The 16818-nt window shown below is 36.2% G+C and overlaps 1 protein-coding gene across 1 annotated transcript in view; it reads right to left on the reverse strand.

Moving 5' to 3' along the window:
- The window catches only part of COL24A1 (collagen type XXIV alpha 1 chain), a 388650-nt gene that overhangs the window by 216661 nt on the left and 155171 nt on the right, over positions 1-16818 (reverse strand). Inside the window, exon 20 of the mRNA XM_033225467.1 lies at positions 14090-14143. Coding sequence (XP_033081358.1) covers positions 14090-14143 — 54 coding nt within the window. The remainder of the gene's footprint in view (positions 1-14089; positions 14144-16818) is intronic.

Below are 16818 nucleotides of genomic sequence, written 5' to 3' on the forward strand. Positions count from 1 at the left end.
ATAAAAAGCATCAATTTTTGTGCATCTAATAACATGAATTCCAAGTATAAAAAGTGAAAATTGATGAATATGTAAATAGAGTTGGGCAAATCCACTATTACAGAGAGAAATTTCAAGACACTTTTCTCCGTAAGTCAAGCAGATAAAGACCACAAGAATAGAGAAAACTTAAACACTAATATTAACAAACTTGATCTAATGGTCATCTATAGAATATTGAATGCTTAAATAGGAATTTACATAGTTTACAGGCGCACCTGGAGCATTTGTGCAAACCAACCGCAAGAAAGACCATAAGCGTTTATCAGCAGTAGTATCAATTAAAAAAATTATAGTATATCTATATAGTGGGTTATACTATACAATGTAAATTAAAAATGAACCTATAATTATATGTATCAACCTGGATTAAGATGAAAAGACAAAATTGAATGGAAGAAGAAAGTCACTGAAAAATATGTATAGTAGAATTCCATTTACATGAATTTACAAAACACTCAAAGCACCAGATATTGTAGGAGTATATATAGATGGTAAAAGCATGGCCAAAAGAATAGTTACCTCTAAATGCAGAGATGGAGGAGGTAGACACAATTAGAGAGAGACACACAAGGGGCTTCCAACTTTCTGTTTAATATCCTTTATAGGGTTTGTTTTATCATCATTGTTTAAGCTGTGCACATATGTTTCATATTTATCATTTGTTAAACACAAATTGTAAAAAAGTTAAACTGTGCAAAACTGGAAGTAGAGTACAGATTTGAATTCCAGTTCTGCAGTTTACTAGAGATGTAAACTATTTCTTAATCCGTAGAATCATGTTACCATCAGCATCGTAAGGTTGCTGTAGGAATAAACAAAATGATACCTAGAATATAACAGGAACTTCATTAATACCAGTTTCCTTTCTCCTTTTATATCAGAAATTAATTAGTAGACATTTCTCAAAGGGAGACATACAAATGGCCAATAAATAAATGAAAAAATGTTTAACATCGCTAGTCATCAGGGAAATGCAAATCAAAACCAGAATGAGATATCATCTCATTAGAATGATCACTATTAAAAAGACAGAAAATAACAAATACTGGTGAGAATGCAGAGAAAGGGTGATGTATTGGTGGGAATGTAAATCAATACAGCTAATATGAAAAAAAGTATGGAGTCACCTCAAAAAAATAAAAATAGAACTATCATATGATTTAGCAATCCCACTGCTGAGTATATATCCCAAAGAAAGAAAGTCAGTATATCAGAGACAGAATCTGCATTCTTATGTTTATTGCAGTGCTACTCACAATAGCCAAGATACAGAATCAACCTAAGTATCCACCAACAGATGACTGGATAAAGAAAATGTAGTATATTATACACAATGGAATATTATTCCACCATAAGAAGAATGAAATCCTATATTTGCAACAACAAGGATAGAATGGGAGGATATTATATTAAGTGAAATAAGCTAGACACAGAAAGACAAATGTTGCATGTTCCAACTCATATGTGGAAGCTAAAAATATTGATTTCATGGAGATAGAGAATAAATTGAATGGTGGTTAGCAGAGGCTGGGAATGGTAGTAGGGAAGGGACTTCCACTTGGACAGACAGAACAGTGTGTGGAGACTCACACCACGGACTTTGGTTCTAAGAACTACTACAGTAAATTCCCAGGAAAACTTAAGGATTTCATAGATCCTTTGACAGAAGTGGCACACTGCTACAAATTCTGTGAGGCAGGTAAAAAACCGTGAATTCCCAAATGTGTGAGGGCAAACACCTGCCTCCGGAAATACATCCCCACTGGGGACCCTGAAAATCCGGATTACAGGAGAAGGATTTAACCTTACCTAGAGCTGAAACTGATTTAGCGTGAAATATAAAATTAGAAGCAGCAGCAGGAGGAGCATTGTAGGTACTCCCATTCTCCAGGTCAAGCCAAGGGAAGCCATGCCTGACTATATCTCACTAGGGCCCTCAGGGAAGGCAGCCAGCAGAATCTGGGAGGGATCACAGGCTGAAAAAAGATTCCAACTGAACTTTGTAATAATTTTGACTGAAGCAAGCTCTCTTGAGCAGAATCTGGGGGTGAACCGGAACTGTTGCAGAGAGTAGCGCAGGAGCCAAGGCCAACAGTGTTTGAAGGCAAGGATAGGCGAGGCCTGAAAGCCTTGCTTGCTTTCTCAGCAGGGAAGCTTATAGCCTGGGGCAAGGTCTGAATGCTGAGCACAGGCTACCTGGAGACAAACTCAGTGCTGCTAGTGGGGCACATTGTCAAGGGCAAAACCAGCCTCACCAACTGCATGGGAGCTGGGTAAGACCTAATGCTACCAGTTTTCCCCTACTTCCTTGATGACAGAGGGTATTATGGAACAAAATGCCCTCTGGAACATAACCCCACTGGCCCAAGAACCATACCCCCTCCCCCATAGGAGTGCGGCAATCTCTGCCCAAAGAGAGTCTGAGCTCAGACTGGCCTAACCCTGCTCCCACCTGATGGTACTTCTCTACCCACCTTAGCAGCCAATTACAAAAGACATAAACTCTTGGGCGCTTTATGGCCTTGCCCATCACCTGAGAAACCTAAATACTTACTTAGGGTAAGCTTATATCCTCCTTCTACGACTGCAGCTGGTGCTCTCTTGAAAGCAATACCTCCTGACTGGAGGCCAACCAACTCAGGATATTATGGCAACTCATGACAAAATAACCCTACTCCAATGAAGGAGAAAACAATAGCTAATTTCACTGACTGCAACATCCTGGCTAACCAGAGGTCCTGGGTCTGTCCACATGACAACTTCACTGCTAGCATAACCAGCATTCGAGAAAGTCAGCATGCGAAACATATCTACAACCAAGGACTCTCACATTCTACCTCACTCCCCTGTCACCTCCACCAGAGTAGGTGCTGGTATCGACAGCTGAGAGGCCTGAAGATGGATCACATCACAGGGCACTTTGCAGACAATCTCCAACACCAGCCTGGAGCCTGGTAGCCCTGTTGTGTGGCCAGACCGAGAAGAGCAATAACAATCACTGCAGTCCCGCTCTCAAGAAGTCCCATTCCTAGAAAAAGTGGGAGAGCACCACATCAAGGGATCACCCTTGGGACAAAATAATCTGAACAGCAATCCTTGAGTTCCAGATCTTTCCACTGAAACAGTCTATCCAAATGAGAAGGAACCAGAAAAGTAATTCTGGTAATATGACAAAATAAGGTTCTATTATACCCCCAAAGACCACACTAGCTCCCCAGCAATGGATCCAAACCAAGAAGAAATCTCTGATTGCCAGATAAAGAATTCAGAGGATTGATTATTAAGCTACTCAAGGAGATACCAGAGAAAGGTGAAAACCAACTTAAAGAAGTTTAAAAAAACAAACAATACAGGCTATAGATGAAAAATTCTCCAGAGAAACAGATATCATAAAAATATAATCACAACTTCTGGAAATGAAAGACAAACTCAGAGAAATACAAAATGCACTGGAAAGTATCAACGATAGACTAGGACAGGTAGAAGAAAGAACTTCAGAGCTCAAACACAAGGCTTCCTAATTAATTCAATCAGACAAAGACAAAGAAAAAAACAAGAACAACAAAAAAGAACAAAGCCTCCACAAATTTTTGGATGATGTTAAATGCCAAACCTAAGAATTATTGGTGTTCCTGAGGCAGAAGAGAAATCTAAAACTTCAGAAAACTTACGTTAGGGAATAATCAAGGAAAACCTCCATGGCCTTGCTAGAGATAGAGACATCCAAATATAAGAAGATCAAAGAACACCTGGAAAATTCATCACAAAAAGATCACCACCTAGGCACGTAATCATCAGGTTCTCTAAAGTCAAGATGAAGGAAAGAATCATAAGAGTTGTGAGTCAAAAGCATCAGGTAGCCTATAAAGGAAAACATATCAGATTTACAGCAGATTTCTCAGCAGAAACCCTACAAGCCAGAAGGGACTGGGGTCCTATCTTTAGCTTCCTCAAACAAAATAATTACCAATCAAGAATTCTGAATCCAGAAAAATTAAGCTTCATAAACGAAAGAGGTAAAGTCATTTTCAGACAAACATGTGAAGAGTATTCGCCACTACCAAGTCAGCACTACAAGAACTGCTAAAATGAGTTCTAAATCTTGAAACAAACCTTAAAATACATCAGAATAGAACCTTCTTAAAGCATAAATCTCACAAGACCTATAAAACAACAACAACACACACACACACAAAGCCACAGGGTATTCAGGCAACAACTAACACGAAGAATAAAATGGTACCTCACATCTCAATATTAACATTGAATGTAAATAGCCTAAATGCTCTACTTATGGCAGAATTAAAAAAAAAAATGCATCAGTTAAGTATCTGCTGTCTTCAGGAGGCTCACGTAACACAAAAGGACTCAAATAAACTTAAGGTAAAAGGGTGGAAAAAGCTACGTTATGCAAATGGAAACCAAAAGCGAGCAGGAGTAGCTATTCTTATTTCAGACAAAACAGACTTTAAATCAATAACAGTTAAAAAAAGACAAAGAGGGACATTATATAATGATAAAAGGATCAGTCCAACAGGAAAATGTCATAATCCTAAATATATATGCACCTAACACTGGAGCTTCCAAATTTATGAAACAATTATTACTAGACCTAAGAAATGAGGTAGATGGCAACACAATAATAGTGGAAGACGTCAATATTTTACTGACAGCACTAGGCAGGTCGTCAAGACAGAAAGTCAACAAAGAAATCGTGGACTTCATCTATGCCCTAGAACAAATGAACTTAAAAGATGTTTACAAAAGATTCTCCCCAACAACTGCAGAATAGACATTCTTTTCATCAGGGTATAGAACATTCTCCAAGATAGATCATATGAGAGGCTGCAAAACAAGTCTCAATAAATTTAAGAAAATAGAAATTTTGTCACATATCCTCTCAGACCACAGTGGAATAAAACTGGAAATTAACTCCAAAAGGAACCCTCAAAACCATACAAATACATGAAAATTAAATCATCTGCTCCTGAATGATCTCTGGGTCAACAATTAAATCACGATGGAAATTAAAAATTTATTTGAACTAAACAATAATAGTGACACAACCTATGAAAAGCGCTGGGATACAGCAAAAGCAATAGCAAGAGGAAAGTTCATAGCATTAAATGCCTACATCAAAAGGTCTGGAAAAGCACAAATAGACAATTTAAGGTCACACCTCAAGGAAGTACAGAAACAAGAAAAAATCAAACCCAAACCCAGCAGAATAAAAGAAATAATAAAGATCAGAGCAGAATTAAATTAAATTGAAACAAAAAATACAAAGATAAATGAAACAAAAAGCTGGTTATTTGAAGGATAAATCAAATTGATAGGTAATTACTGGGATTAACAAAGAAAAGTAGTGAGAAGATCCAAATAAGGTCAATAGAAACGAAATGGGAGATATTACAACTGATACTACAGAAATACAAAAGATCATTCAACCTACCATGAACACCTTTATGTACACAAATTAGAGTATGTAGAGGAGATGTATAAATTTCTGGAATTATACAACCCTCCTAGATTAAACCAGGAAGAAACAGAAACTCTGAACAGACTAATAACAAACAGAAAGATAGAAATGGTAATTTAAAAACTGCCAACAAAAAACAGTTCAGGACCACAGAGATTCACAGCTGAATTCTATCAGACATTCAAAGAAGAATTGGTACCAATCCTATTGACACTATTCCAAAAGACAGAGAAAGAGGGGATCCTCCCTAAATCATTCTATGAAGCCAGCATCACCTTAATACCAAAACCAGGAAAGGACATAATAAAAAAGAAAAACTACAGAACAATATCTCTGATGAACATAGATGCAAAAATCCTCAACAAAATACTAGCTAACCAAATCTAACAGCTTATCAAAAATATAATACACAATGATCAAGTGGGTTTCATACCAGAAATGCAGGGATGGTTTAACATATGCAAGTCAATAAATGTGATACATCACATAAACAGATATTAAAAACAAAAATTATATGATCATTTCAATAGTTGCAGAAAAAGCATTTGAGAAAATTCAGCATCCTTTTATGATTAAAACCCTCAGCAAAATTGGCATAGAAGAAACATATCTCAAGGTAATAAAAGCCATCTATGACAAACCCGCAGTGAACATTATGCTGAAGGGGGAAAAGTTAAAAGCATTCCCACTGAGAACTGGAACAAGACAAGGATGCCGACTTTCACCACTGCTATTCAACATTGTACTGGGAGTCCTAGACAGAGCAATCAGACAAGAGAAAGAAATAAAGGGCATTTAAATCAGTAAAGAGGAAGTCAAACCATTGCTATTTGCTGATGATATGATCGTATACCTACAAAATCCTAAAGTCTCACTCAAAAAGCTCCTAGCTCTGATAAATAGATTCCGTAAAGTTTCAGGATACAAAATCAAGGTAGACAAATCAGTAGCACTGCTATACACCAACAACGACCAAGCTGAGAATAAAAATCCAGAACTCAACCCCTTTTACAACAGCTACAAAAACAAACAAACAAAACCCCCCCCAAAAAAAACTTAGAAATATACCTAACCAAGCCCGGGTGCGGTGGCTCATGCCTGTAATCCCAGCACTTTGGGAGGCCAAGGTGGGTGGACCATAAGGCCAGGAGATGGAGACCATACTGGCTAACACGGTGAAACCCCATCTCTACTAAAAATACAAAAAAAATTAGCCAGGCATGGTGGCAGGTGCCTGTAGTCCCAGCTGCTCAGAAGGCTGAGGCAGGAGAATGGCATGAACCCAGGAGGCGGAGCTTGCAGTGAGCCAAGATTGCACTACTGCACTCCAGCCTGAGTGACAGAGTGAAACTCCATCTCACGAAAAAAAAAAAAAAAAAAAAAGAAACATACCTAACCAAGAAGGTAAAAGACCTCTACAAGAAAAACTACAGGCCAGGCGCGGTGGCTCAAGCCTGTAATCCCAGCACTTTGGGAGGCCGAGACGGGCGGATCATGAGGTCAGGAGATCGAGACCATCCTGGCTAACACGGTGAAACCCCGTCTCTACTAAAAAATACAAAAAACTAGCCGGGCGACGTGGCGGGCACCTGTAGTCCCAGCTACTTGGGAGGCTGAGACAGTAGAATGGCGTAAACCCAAGAGGCGGGGCTTGCAGTGAGCTGATATCCGGCCATTGCACTCCAGCCTGGGCAGCAGAGCGAGACTCCCTCTCAAAAAAAAAAAAAAAAAAAGAAAAAGAAAAAGAAAAACTACAAAACACTGCTGAAAGAAATCATAGATGACACAAACAAATGGAAACATATTCCATGCTCACGAACAGGCAGAATAAATATTGTGAAAATGATCATACGGCCAAAAGCAATCTACAAATTCAATGCAATTCCCATCAAAATACCATCATCATTCTCTGTAGAATTAGAAAACACAATACTAAATTCATTTGGAACCAAAAATGACCTGGAATAGCCAAAGCAAGACTAAGCAAAAAGAACAAATCTGGAGCATCACATTACCTGACTTCAAGCTATACTACAAGGCTGTAGTTACCAAACCAGCATGATACTGGTATAAAACTAGGCACATAGATCAATGGGCTAGACATAAGAACCCAGAAATAAAGCCAAATATTTTCAGCTAACTAATCTTTAACAAAGCAAACAAAAACATAAAGTGGAGAAAAAAAGAACACCCTATTCAACAAATGATGCTGGGATAACCGCAAGCCACATGTGAAAGAATAAAGCTGGATCCTCATTTCTCACCTTACACAAAAAATCACCTCAAGATGGATCAAAGACTTAAATCTAAGACCTGAAACAATAATATTCTAGAAGACAACACTGGAAAAAATTCTTCTAGACATTGACTTAGGCAAAGAAGTCATGAACAATAACCCAAAAGCAAATGCAACAAAAAGAAAAACAAATAGATGGGACTTAATTAAACTAAAAAGCTTCTGCACACTTAGAGAAAAAAACAGAGTGAAAAGTCAACCTGTGTAATGGAAAGCAATATTTTCAAATCATGTATCTGATATGGGGTTAATATTCAAAATCTGTAAAACACTCCTATAACTCAATAGCAAAAACCAAAGTACTGGGCTAAAAATTGGAGAAAGGACTTCGGATTGCTTACATCATTGTAAACAGGATAAAAACTGGATATTTATATCTTGTTGATATAAACAGGATATTTGCACTGCTATGTTCATCGCAGCTTTATTCACAATAGCCAAGAGGTCTCAACAACCCAAATGTTCATTGATAGATGAATGAGTAAAGAAAATGTGGTATATACAAACAATGGAATATTATTCAGCCATTAAAAGAAGAAAATCCTGTCATATGTTACAAGATGGATGAGCCTTGATGACATTATGTGAAATAAGTCAAATAAGCCAGTCATAAAAGAACAAATGCATAATTCCACCTATATGCACTATGTAAAGTAGCTAAACTCATAGAAGCCAAAAGTAGGATGCTAATTGCCAGCGGCTGTGGGGAGAAGGGCAATGGGAAGCTGCTGTTCAGTAAGTGTAGAATTTCAGTCTGTAAAATGAAAAATGTCTACAGATCTGTTGTACAACAGTGTGCACACATTTTAAGTGTTATAATACCATAAACAAATTAGTAAAACAAATTTACTAAAGGGGTGTAATTCATGTTATATGCTTGTTGTTATTTAAACCCTTTAATTTTCTATTTAAGATCTGTCACAATCTGCTTCCTACCTTTTTTTTTTTTAAAGTCAGGTAGGTTTACTTCTGCTCTCCATTCCAGTGTTCACTTTGCACCTCTTGCACAGAATCTCTCATCCCTCAGCTCTACTTGGCCTAATCCAATCAATCTGACTAAAATCCCAACTTCTCTATTTTCTCAGAAAAATGACAATACAGATTATCCTCTCCTCTGAACTCCTTCCTACTCACTTATCATATGTTGCCTAGTTATTGTGCTTTTTACCTTTTCACTTATGAAGGACTCATGTTTCCAGAGAATTACAAGTTCCTAACAAAAAGAAGACCATGTTTTAATTTTGTTTCTGAGTCACTGCTTAAACACAGTACCCTGCCCATTGTACAAACTCAATAAATATTTCTTAGCTGACTAAATGCTACCTGGAGAATAAATGTCTTATATAAGAAATCTGTGTATAAAATCTTGGTATAGCCTCTATAGAATGTAAACCTTCAGGACTGGATCAAAGTAATCTTAGAAAACTGTGTAGAGTAATACATCTTCCTCTTACCAAGTTAGCTTACCTCTCTACAGATAAATACATGATATATTGTAATAATTCAGTGCAAGAACTATTTCCATATATTATACAACATAATCCCACAAATAATAAGCTTTCTATAAAAACTTATCAGGTCTGCTATGCAAGAGACAATAACAGCCTCTTTTAGAATCCCTAATTCCATAGGCAAAGTAAAAACACAAACCTTTATAGCAACAAATTATTCCTCTGCTTACTGGAGAATGGAGAATATTTATTTGCTACTCTTACGTTCTGCAGTAAGCAGCAAAGGATCTGGTTTTGCTAATGATAACGGATTCTTGAAAGCAGATTCCCAAATTGTGTAGCTCTCAAAAAGGCTTACTGATGTATGTTCTGTAGCCTAATACAAATATACAGACACATACAAATCCACAATCAGTAGAACTATAATTAACACAAGTTTCCATTCCTACTTTGAGGTTTTTAGTGAACTGGCAGAAAATGAACAGAAAATAAAAGCCTTCTTTATTGCTGTGCCAAATTGCTCTGGAAAGAACCTAAGTTGTTTGCAAATAGGGTAACCATGTATTTCACATACAGTGCACATGATTTTCTTGATGACCACATTGTATAGCCTCAACAGAGCTTTAGCAATTTTTATTTCCATTTTCCACACAAGACATGTATATAAAAATGAAAGAAGTTTCAAGATGCTTGCTTCTATGACACAGTACACCCAGCTAAAAAAACACATCATGTTAACAGCGTCAGTATGTTTGGTTGTTTTTTCCCTTTGTTTCTAGAAACAATTTCAAGAAAAATGAGAAGGACCAAGAAGATGGACAAAACCAGATCCTTCTCAATCTACAGAACAGAAAATTATATTATTATTTTCTTGTTCTTTTGATAAAATCATCCCAGGATATTCTTTTAAAATTCAGTGATGTGTATAACATCAATTAGTCTCATGATGTTGGTACTAATGACTCCATGAACTCATGTTTATTGAATAAACTTAGATAATGGTTGAATTTCCAGTGGGTAGTAATTACTACCATTGTTGTTCCTTAAAATGTCTAGCCTTCAAGTCTTTTGCCCCGGTTTTGACATTCTAATTTTAAGACTAAAAGAAGTAGTGATAAGAAAGTTCTAAAGATCACCGTTATAAAAGAAAATTAAATAGGTCAGTTGGCTTCCTTCAGTTCCATGACACTTAAACTTCAAGAGAAACAAAATTCCCAAACTGAAGAGAATTTTGAAAGTTCTCTGGTTCTTCACCTAGTATGATATGCACACTTAAAAACGTTAAGTTCTATTATTACTTCCACCTGAAGTACCTATTTTCCAGTTTCCCAGGAGAGACTCTATTGTTCAATTATCTAGGCTCTCAGAGCACTTCACCAACTCTTTTATATAGAACTTCTTATATTTCTCCTTATTATTATTTTTTATCTCTCCCACTAAATTGTAACCTCATCTGGAGGAGGGAAAAGAGTTTAGAAATCTTTATAATCCCACATTTACTACTTGGTCTAACACAGAAGAAACTCAATAAAGCTTGAATAAATAAGTTATTGAATGAAAGGATAAATAAATGTATTTATATGATGTATAAAGTTCAAGTTCCTATGTATGCACCAGGTGAAGGGCTAAAGTTGGCAGGAAAAATCCTCAACTCCATCCTCTACACTATTTGTCTCTCTCAACTTCCTTCACGCTTCTATTTCTGCTTTTCAGCCTGGTTTACTATGAACTATTAATTATTTCTACCTCCAGATGTCAAATGGGTACCTCAAACTAAATATAACCAGAATCAAATATCTTATCGTCCCCATCCTCCAAAAGTGCTCCTCTTCCTGGGTCGCCTATTTAAGTTTAATGACATCAGCAACCCAAGTCAAAGACTGCTTTATCTTTGACTTCTCTTTCTTCTATCACCTTCTGTTAATCAGTTACCTAGTTGTTTTGTTTTTATTTCCAAAACAGCTTTTAACTAAAGTCATTCAATTAATCATCCATTCAACCACTATTCACTGAGTTATTTATATGTGCTATCCATATTATTCTAGTTATTATGATGTATGTAAAATCAATTAATCTTTTCTCTCAAAAAGTCTAATAGATAAGCACATAAGAAGTTATAATACATAAAGATAAGTGCTTGATAGATTTTTTTTTCAGGAATATAGGAAAAGGATATCCCAATTAGATTTGGGAAGAACAGAAAAAGCTTCCCGGACATGTTATATGTGATGTGTAGGTATTAGCTAGATGAGGAAGGGCACAGGAATATATATATCCAGACAAAATGAATGGCATGTAAGAAGCTGTGAGATTTGAGTAAGCAGGGCATGATTTGGCACTCTAAATAGTTTGGCTAAAGTGATGCTTTTGGAAGAGTGATGGTGGATATGACTATATAACTATAGAATTATAGAGAGACGGTTTTGTCATGAAGAACATTGTATAAAAAGTAGAAAAAGTACGAGCCTTAACATGGGAGCTGTGGAGGTCATGAAGGATTTAAGCAAATGAGTGACATGATGAGATCTATACTTTAAAAGATTATTCCATCTGCAGCTTGAAGATAGATAGGAAGAAATGCCAGATTGGAGGCAGGAAGAACAACTACTGGAGGACTATTACACTATCCTGGTGAAAAATAAAGGGTGCCTAACTACAAGATTGGCAGTGAGAATGATTTTAAGGGTAAAGGGGAAATTTCTATCAAAGGAGAAATTGGGATAAAGGTGATAATAGATGGCATGAGGTCACTGAAGAGTCAGGAGAGGATGTGATGCAAAACATATGTGGAACTTGAAGAGGTGAGTGAATACTTCAATGGAGACAGAAAGGAAGGGGAAAAGATCCCTGCACGTAGGTATAAGTTTGTACATGGCAGGTGGGGTTGCCTGATAAACTACAGGATGCTCAGTTAAATTTGAAATTCAGATCAACAACAAATAACTTCTATTATAAATATTTTCCAAATATAGCACCTCCATCTTTTCACAAGTTTCTTTTTCCTGAATGCCATACATCCCACTTGTCTGCTTCACAAATTCCTACTCACTCATGTAGGCTCAAGTGCTATTTTCCCTGCAAAACATAATTTGACTTCCCTGACCCTGTGCTCTCACAGTATTGCTGATTATATATTATTCATTATGATTATTATTAATGTTTTCCTGAATATCTTTCTCTAAAGTTTCTTGAAAACAGGGAACAGGACTCTTTTTTTTTCCTTGAAAATAGGAATCTTTGTAGCCTTATGGTCCAGCACAATGGCTGCCATGAGAGGCAGCCAATATCTGCTGAATGAATGTCCTGTTTCAAATCTGTATTATTCATTGCCTATTTTTCCTGTCTTCAGTTTCTCCCCTCTTTAAACCATCCTCCAAACTGACATAAGAGGTATCTTTTAAAAATATAACCATCGAAGATACTTCACTACTCAAATATCTTTGATTACTTCATGATGCCCGTCTGATAAAGTAGAAACTCTTCAGCATGGTACTGAATGCTCTACATAAGTTAATATCAAAGCTAAGGGTATAAGAGCTCAGACTTTGAAATCATATCTGGGTTAGAATTCTGGCTATGTAGCTTAAAGTTATGTGACTGAGTGAATAACTTAATCATCTGTAAAATAGGAATAACTACCTCATAATGCTGTTGCCAAAATTAAATGAGATAATGACTATAAATGAGATAATGTCTATAAAGCATTTACTAGAGTACTGTGCTGCTCAACATTAAGAACACTAACAAATATAGCTATTATCAAGATCCTTTCCAGCTTCATCTCCTGTCATTTTGCCTCTCTCTGCTCCCATTGATACCTCCATAGCAGCTACATTTCATAACTTGCCAGTTCTCCCAACTTCAGGCTATTTCATCCTTACATGTGAATTCATAATGCTTTATTTGCTTACAATGCCCATTCCACATCAGCTTGCATGGCAAATCATGGTATTTAAAATTTTGCTAAGGATATTTCCTAGTATACACACAAAACAGTAAATTTGTGTATATACCATAGTGTTAAACAAAATCTGTGCTGGGGAAAGGTCTAGAATGTTGCTTTAAAATGGTTAGATTAAAAGCATTGTTGAAATAATAAATTAGTGTGTGAGTCTTCAAGATGAGTTTTAATAATGGTAATAAGCTAATAATTGTGGTTTCACTTGTAAGTTGAAAATGCTTAGGTTTCTTCAGGTATTTTGTGTTATGTAGAGGTTCATGGACACCATAGTCTTTCTTGTATTTTAATGAGTGGATATCTTATGTCCCTAAAGGGTTTTAGTGGTCAGGAAATTCTCATCTATTTATTTATTTTCAGCCATTTATACACTATGGCTTTTTAGAGTATTTTCCCCGATCTCTTCCAAAAAAACCCTTCTGGGTGATTTTGCAAATATTGTCACCCTTATTCTCAGTTTATACCAAATTAGAAAAATCATTTGCAACTATCTGAAACCTAAAGTTTATTAAATGTACCTGAGACAGCTTAAAAATATCCAGAAATGTTCTGATATTTCTAAAATATTTTTCCCATTTATTGAGAATCGGGATCTCTAGATAACCATAATTATTTAGTCTCTCTCTTCTTCTTCTTTTTTTTTTTTTTTTTGAGGCGGAGTCTCGCTCTGTCGCCCAGGCTGGAGTGCAGTGGCCGGATCTCAGCTCACTGCAAGCTCCGCCTCCCGGGTTTACGCCATTCTCCTGCCTCAGCCTCCCGAGTAGCTGGGACTACAGGCGCCCGCCACCTCGCCCGGCTAGTTTTTGTATTTTTAGTAGAGACGGGGTTTCACTGTATTAGCTTCTTCTTCTTCTTAATTTTACCTTTGGTCCTTCAGGGCCGTTTTGTCCAGGAATCCCAATATCTCCTGGAAAACCCTAGAGAATATAAAAATGTAGAGAGTTTATTCCACAGAAAATTACTTTAAATCCATATAGCATATAAAATTCCCTTCGATATTCCTACCATATAGGTTAAAGCAATTTATACTCCTCAAAAATTCAATATTGAAGATTAAGTTAGGCAGTTGTTTAACATTGGAATATAAAACTTACAAAGTGTACTAAAATAGAATTTACTTCATCAGTTATTCACAAACAATCCTGAGGCCCTCTAGTTCAGTTTAAGAGAGTAGAAGTCTTAGTCCAAAATTATCCACAATGTGGAAATAAGGCAAAAAGCTATATGACATATTCTTTCAACATCATATGGGATATAGGGCTACCAAAGATTAGGTGAATGTACTTTGTTGGACTCATTGTTTACTAACTACACGTTAACTTATAGATTTTTGTTAGGTAGAGATGCAAACAACTTCTATCTGATAAAAAAAAAAAACAGCACCCAAAATTATGGCTTAATATACAGAATTAATCAGTTTTGTATCTAACTAAACTGTCTCATTCTAACATCCCCATATTTAATTGTCTATAAATACTTAAGTCCTCAAAGGTTCTACAAACCATTATCTTACAGGTTCCATCATTAATTAATAAGTTGCATAAAATCTTTGACCTGTGTTTACTTTAAATTTGCACGAGAATAATGATTTTACTTTTTTGGAAATTATATTAGCAGTCTAAAATACTTGGCTCAAGAAATGAAAAACAAAACAAAAAAGAAATGGATTACAGTGTTAAATACAATCTGTGCTGGGAAAAGGCCTACAATGTTGCTTTAAAAGTATCAGATTAAAATTCTTGCTGAAATAGAGTGTGATTCATCAAATTATGATTCAATAATTGTAATAAGCTAGTAATTGTGTTTTCATTTTATTGATTTTGTCATAGGTTACTTTCCACTGACATTAGTGAAGGAAAAAAGTAAAAGAAGTATATGAATCAGCATCTTTAAAAGTAAATAAAGCTGAAATTAAAATGTGAACATCCACAAGAAAAGATAGTTCAGTGAAGGGATAAGTTGTAATGGGAATAAAAAATATGAAGTAAGATGGAACAGCAAGGTTGTTTCTGGGATATTCATTCTGGAAAGAAAAACAAATAAGAAGAAAATTATACCAACGTATCCAGTCTGGATTAGGACATGAATGCCTCGACTCAGATTTAAAGCTTGGGTTCTGTGAGGAAAAATATAATTTGGGGACATTTCTGACAAAAGAAAAATCAGTGGCAACAGAAAGATAATCACAAGATCAGATTTCTGAATGTTCTGGAATAGTTTTAATACAGATATGTTTAATAAAAACTTGATTGCTTTACTAATCAAAGAAAGTCAGGCTCACCTATGCTATTATTTGTATATGAGGCAATATTTTAAAACCTAGATTCTTTTCCTGATAATTTTACACCCTTTCTCTAGAACACACCTTTTGTTAGTATGTTTTTTTTGAGGGGGGAGAAATTCTTGTGGACTTGAATCAAGACACTTCTAGTTCCTGCTGTAACACTAGCTAGTCTAAAATTGAACTTATTACCTTCTCCATTATGTTCCTCCCTCATCCTCTGTTCACTATTTGAGTGAATGTCACCTTGAGGTAATCCACCAGTTTCTAAGCCAAAAATCATATGCTTTGAATACTTTCAAATTTTTTATATACTCTGAATATTTATTTTTCCCTCTCCACCACCACCATCACCACCACCACCTTCCAATCATTTACTAAGCTCCATCCATTACATCTCCTAATTCGCTGTCGGTCTGAACCACTTTTCTACAAACCTCCCTCCACAACCCTAGGGCAAGTCACTTTCTCTATTTTCCTGTTACTTATTCATGTTCCTATCCCCTATAAAATGCATCTTCACTCTGTAGCCAGACTGATCATTCTATGGAATCTGAGCATGCCACTTTGTTATTGGCCTCAGAATAGAATTCAAATTCTTTAATACACAGTTCATGGGGTCTCTCGTGATTCGGTGGTCTCTATTTATCTCTCTTCTTTACCCTCTTCCACACAGCACTTCAGTCACTGAACAATTTTCATATTCTCATAATATACACCCTCTTTCACTTCTGGGCTTTTGTATACACTGTTTCCCCCACCTTGAATAATGTTCCCTTAAGTTTCCTCACCTAGAACACTTATGTTTGAACTAGAAGACTGAATAATATTTTCATTACAAACTTTTATTTGACTGCCATACCTTGAATTAGGTTGCTTCTATGACCTCTCACACCATCCTGGGGCCTTACAAGGTCCCTTAATGTAGTGTTTTGGCTTGTTTTGTTTTCCTAATCAGATTGTAAACTCTTAGAGTGCAGTTTTATGTTATTCACTTCCATATTCTCTGCAACCAATACAACGCCTGATACACAGTAAGTGCTTAAAAATGCTTTGTCATTGTTGTTGCTGCTGTTGAATGACTGATTTGTTTTTCTTTTCTTTTCTTCTTTTTTTTTTTTTTGAAAGAAAGTACATGTTTCCTGGCTAGTTTTAGCCCCTCAGTACTGTTTTTCAGTCAATTTAGCGCATTTATTCATAGCATCTGCATGGATAAATTAATAAATCCTGTCCATCCTCCAGGTAAGCCTGGAACATGCTATCACAGCGGTCCCCAACGTTTTTGGCACCAGTTTCATGGAAGACAATTTT

Source organism: Trachypithecus francoisi, unplaced genomic scaffold, assembly GCF_009764315.1.
Source record: "Trachypithecus francoisi isolate TF-2019V2 unplaced genomic scaffold, Tfra_2.0 Lachesis_group12, whole genome shotgun sequence".
In the NCBI taxonomy this organism is placed as follows: domain Eukaryota; kingdom Metazoa; phylum Chordata; class Mammalia; order Primates; family Cercopithecidae; genus Trachypithecus; species Trachypithecus francoisi.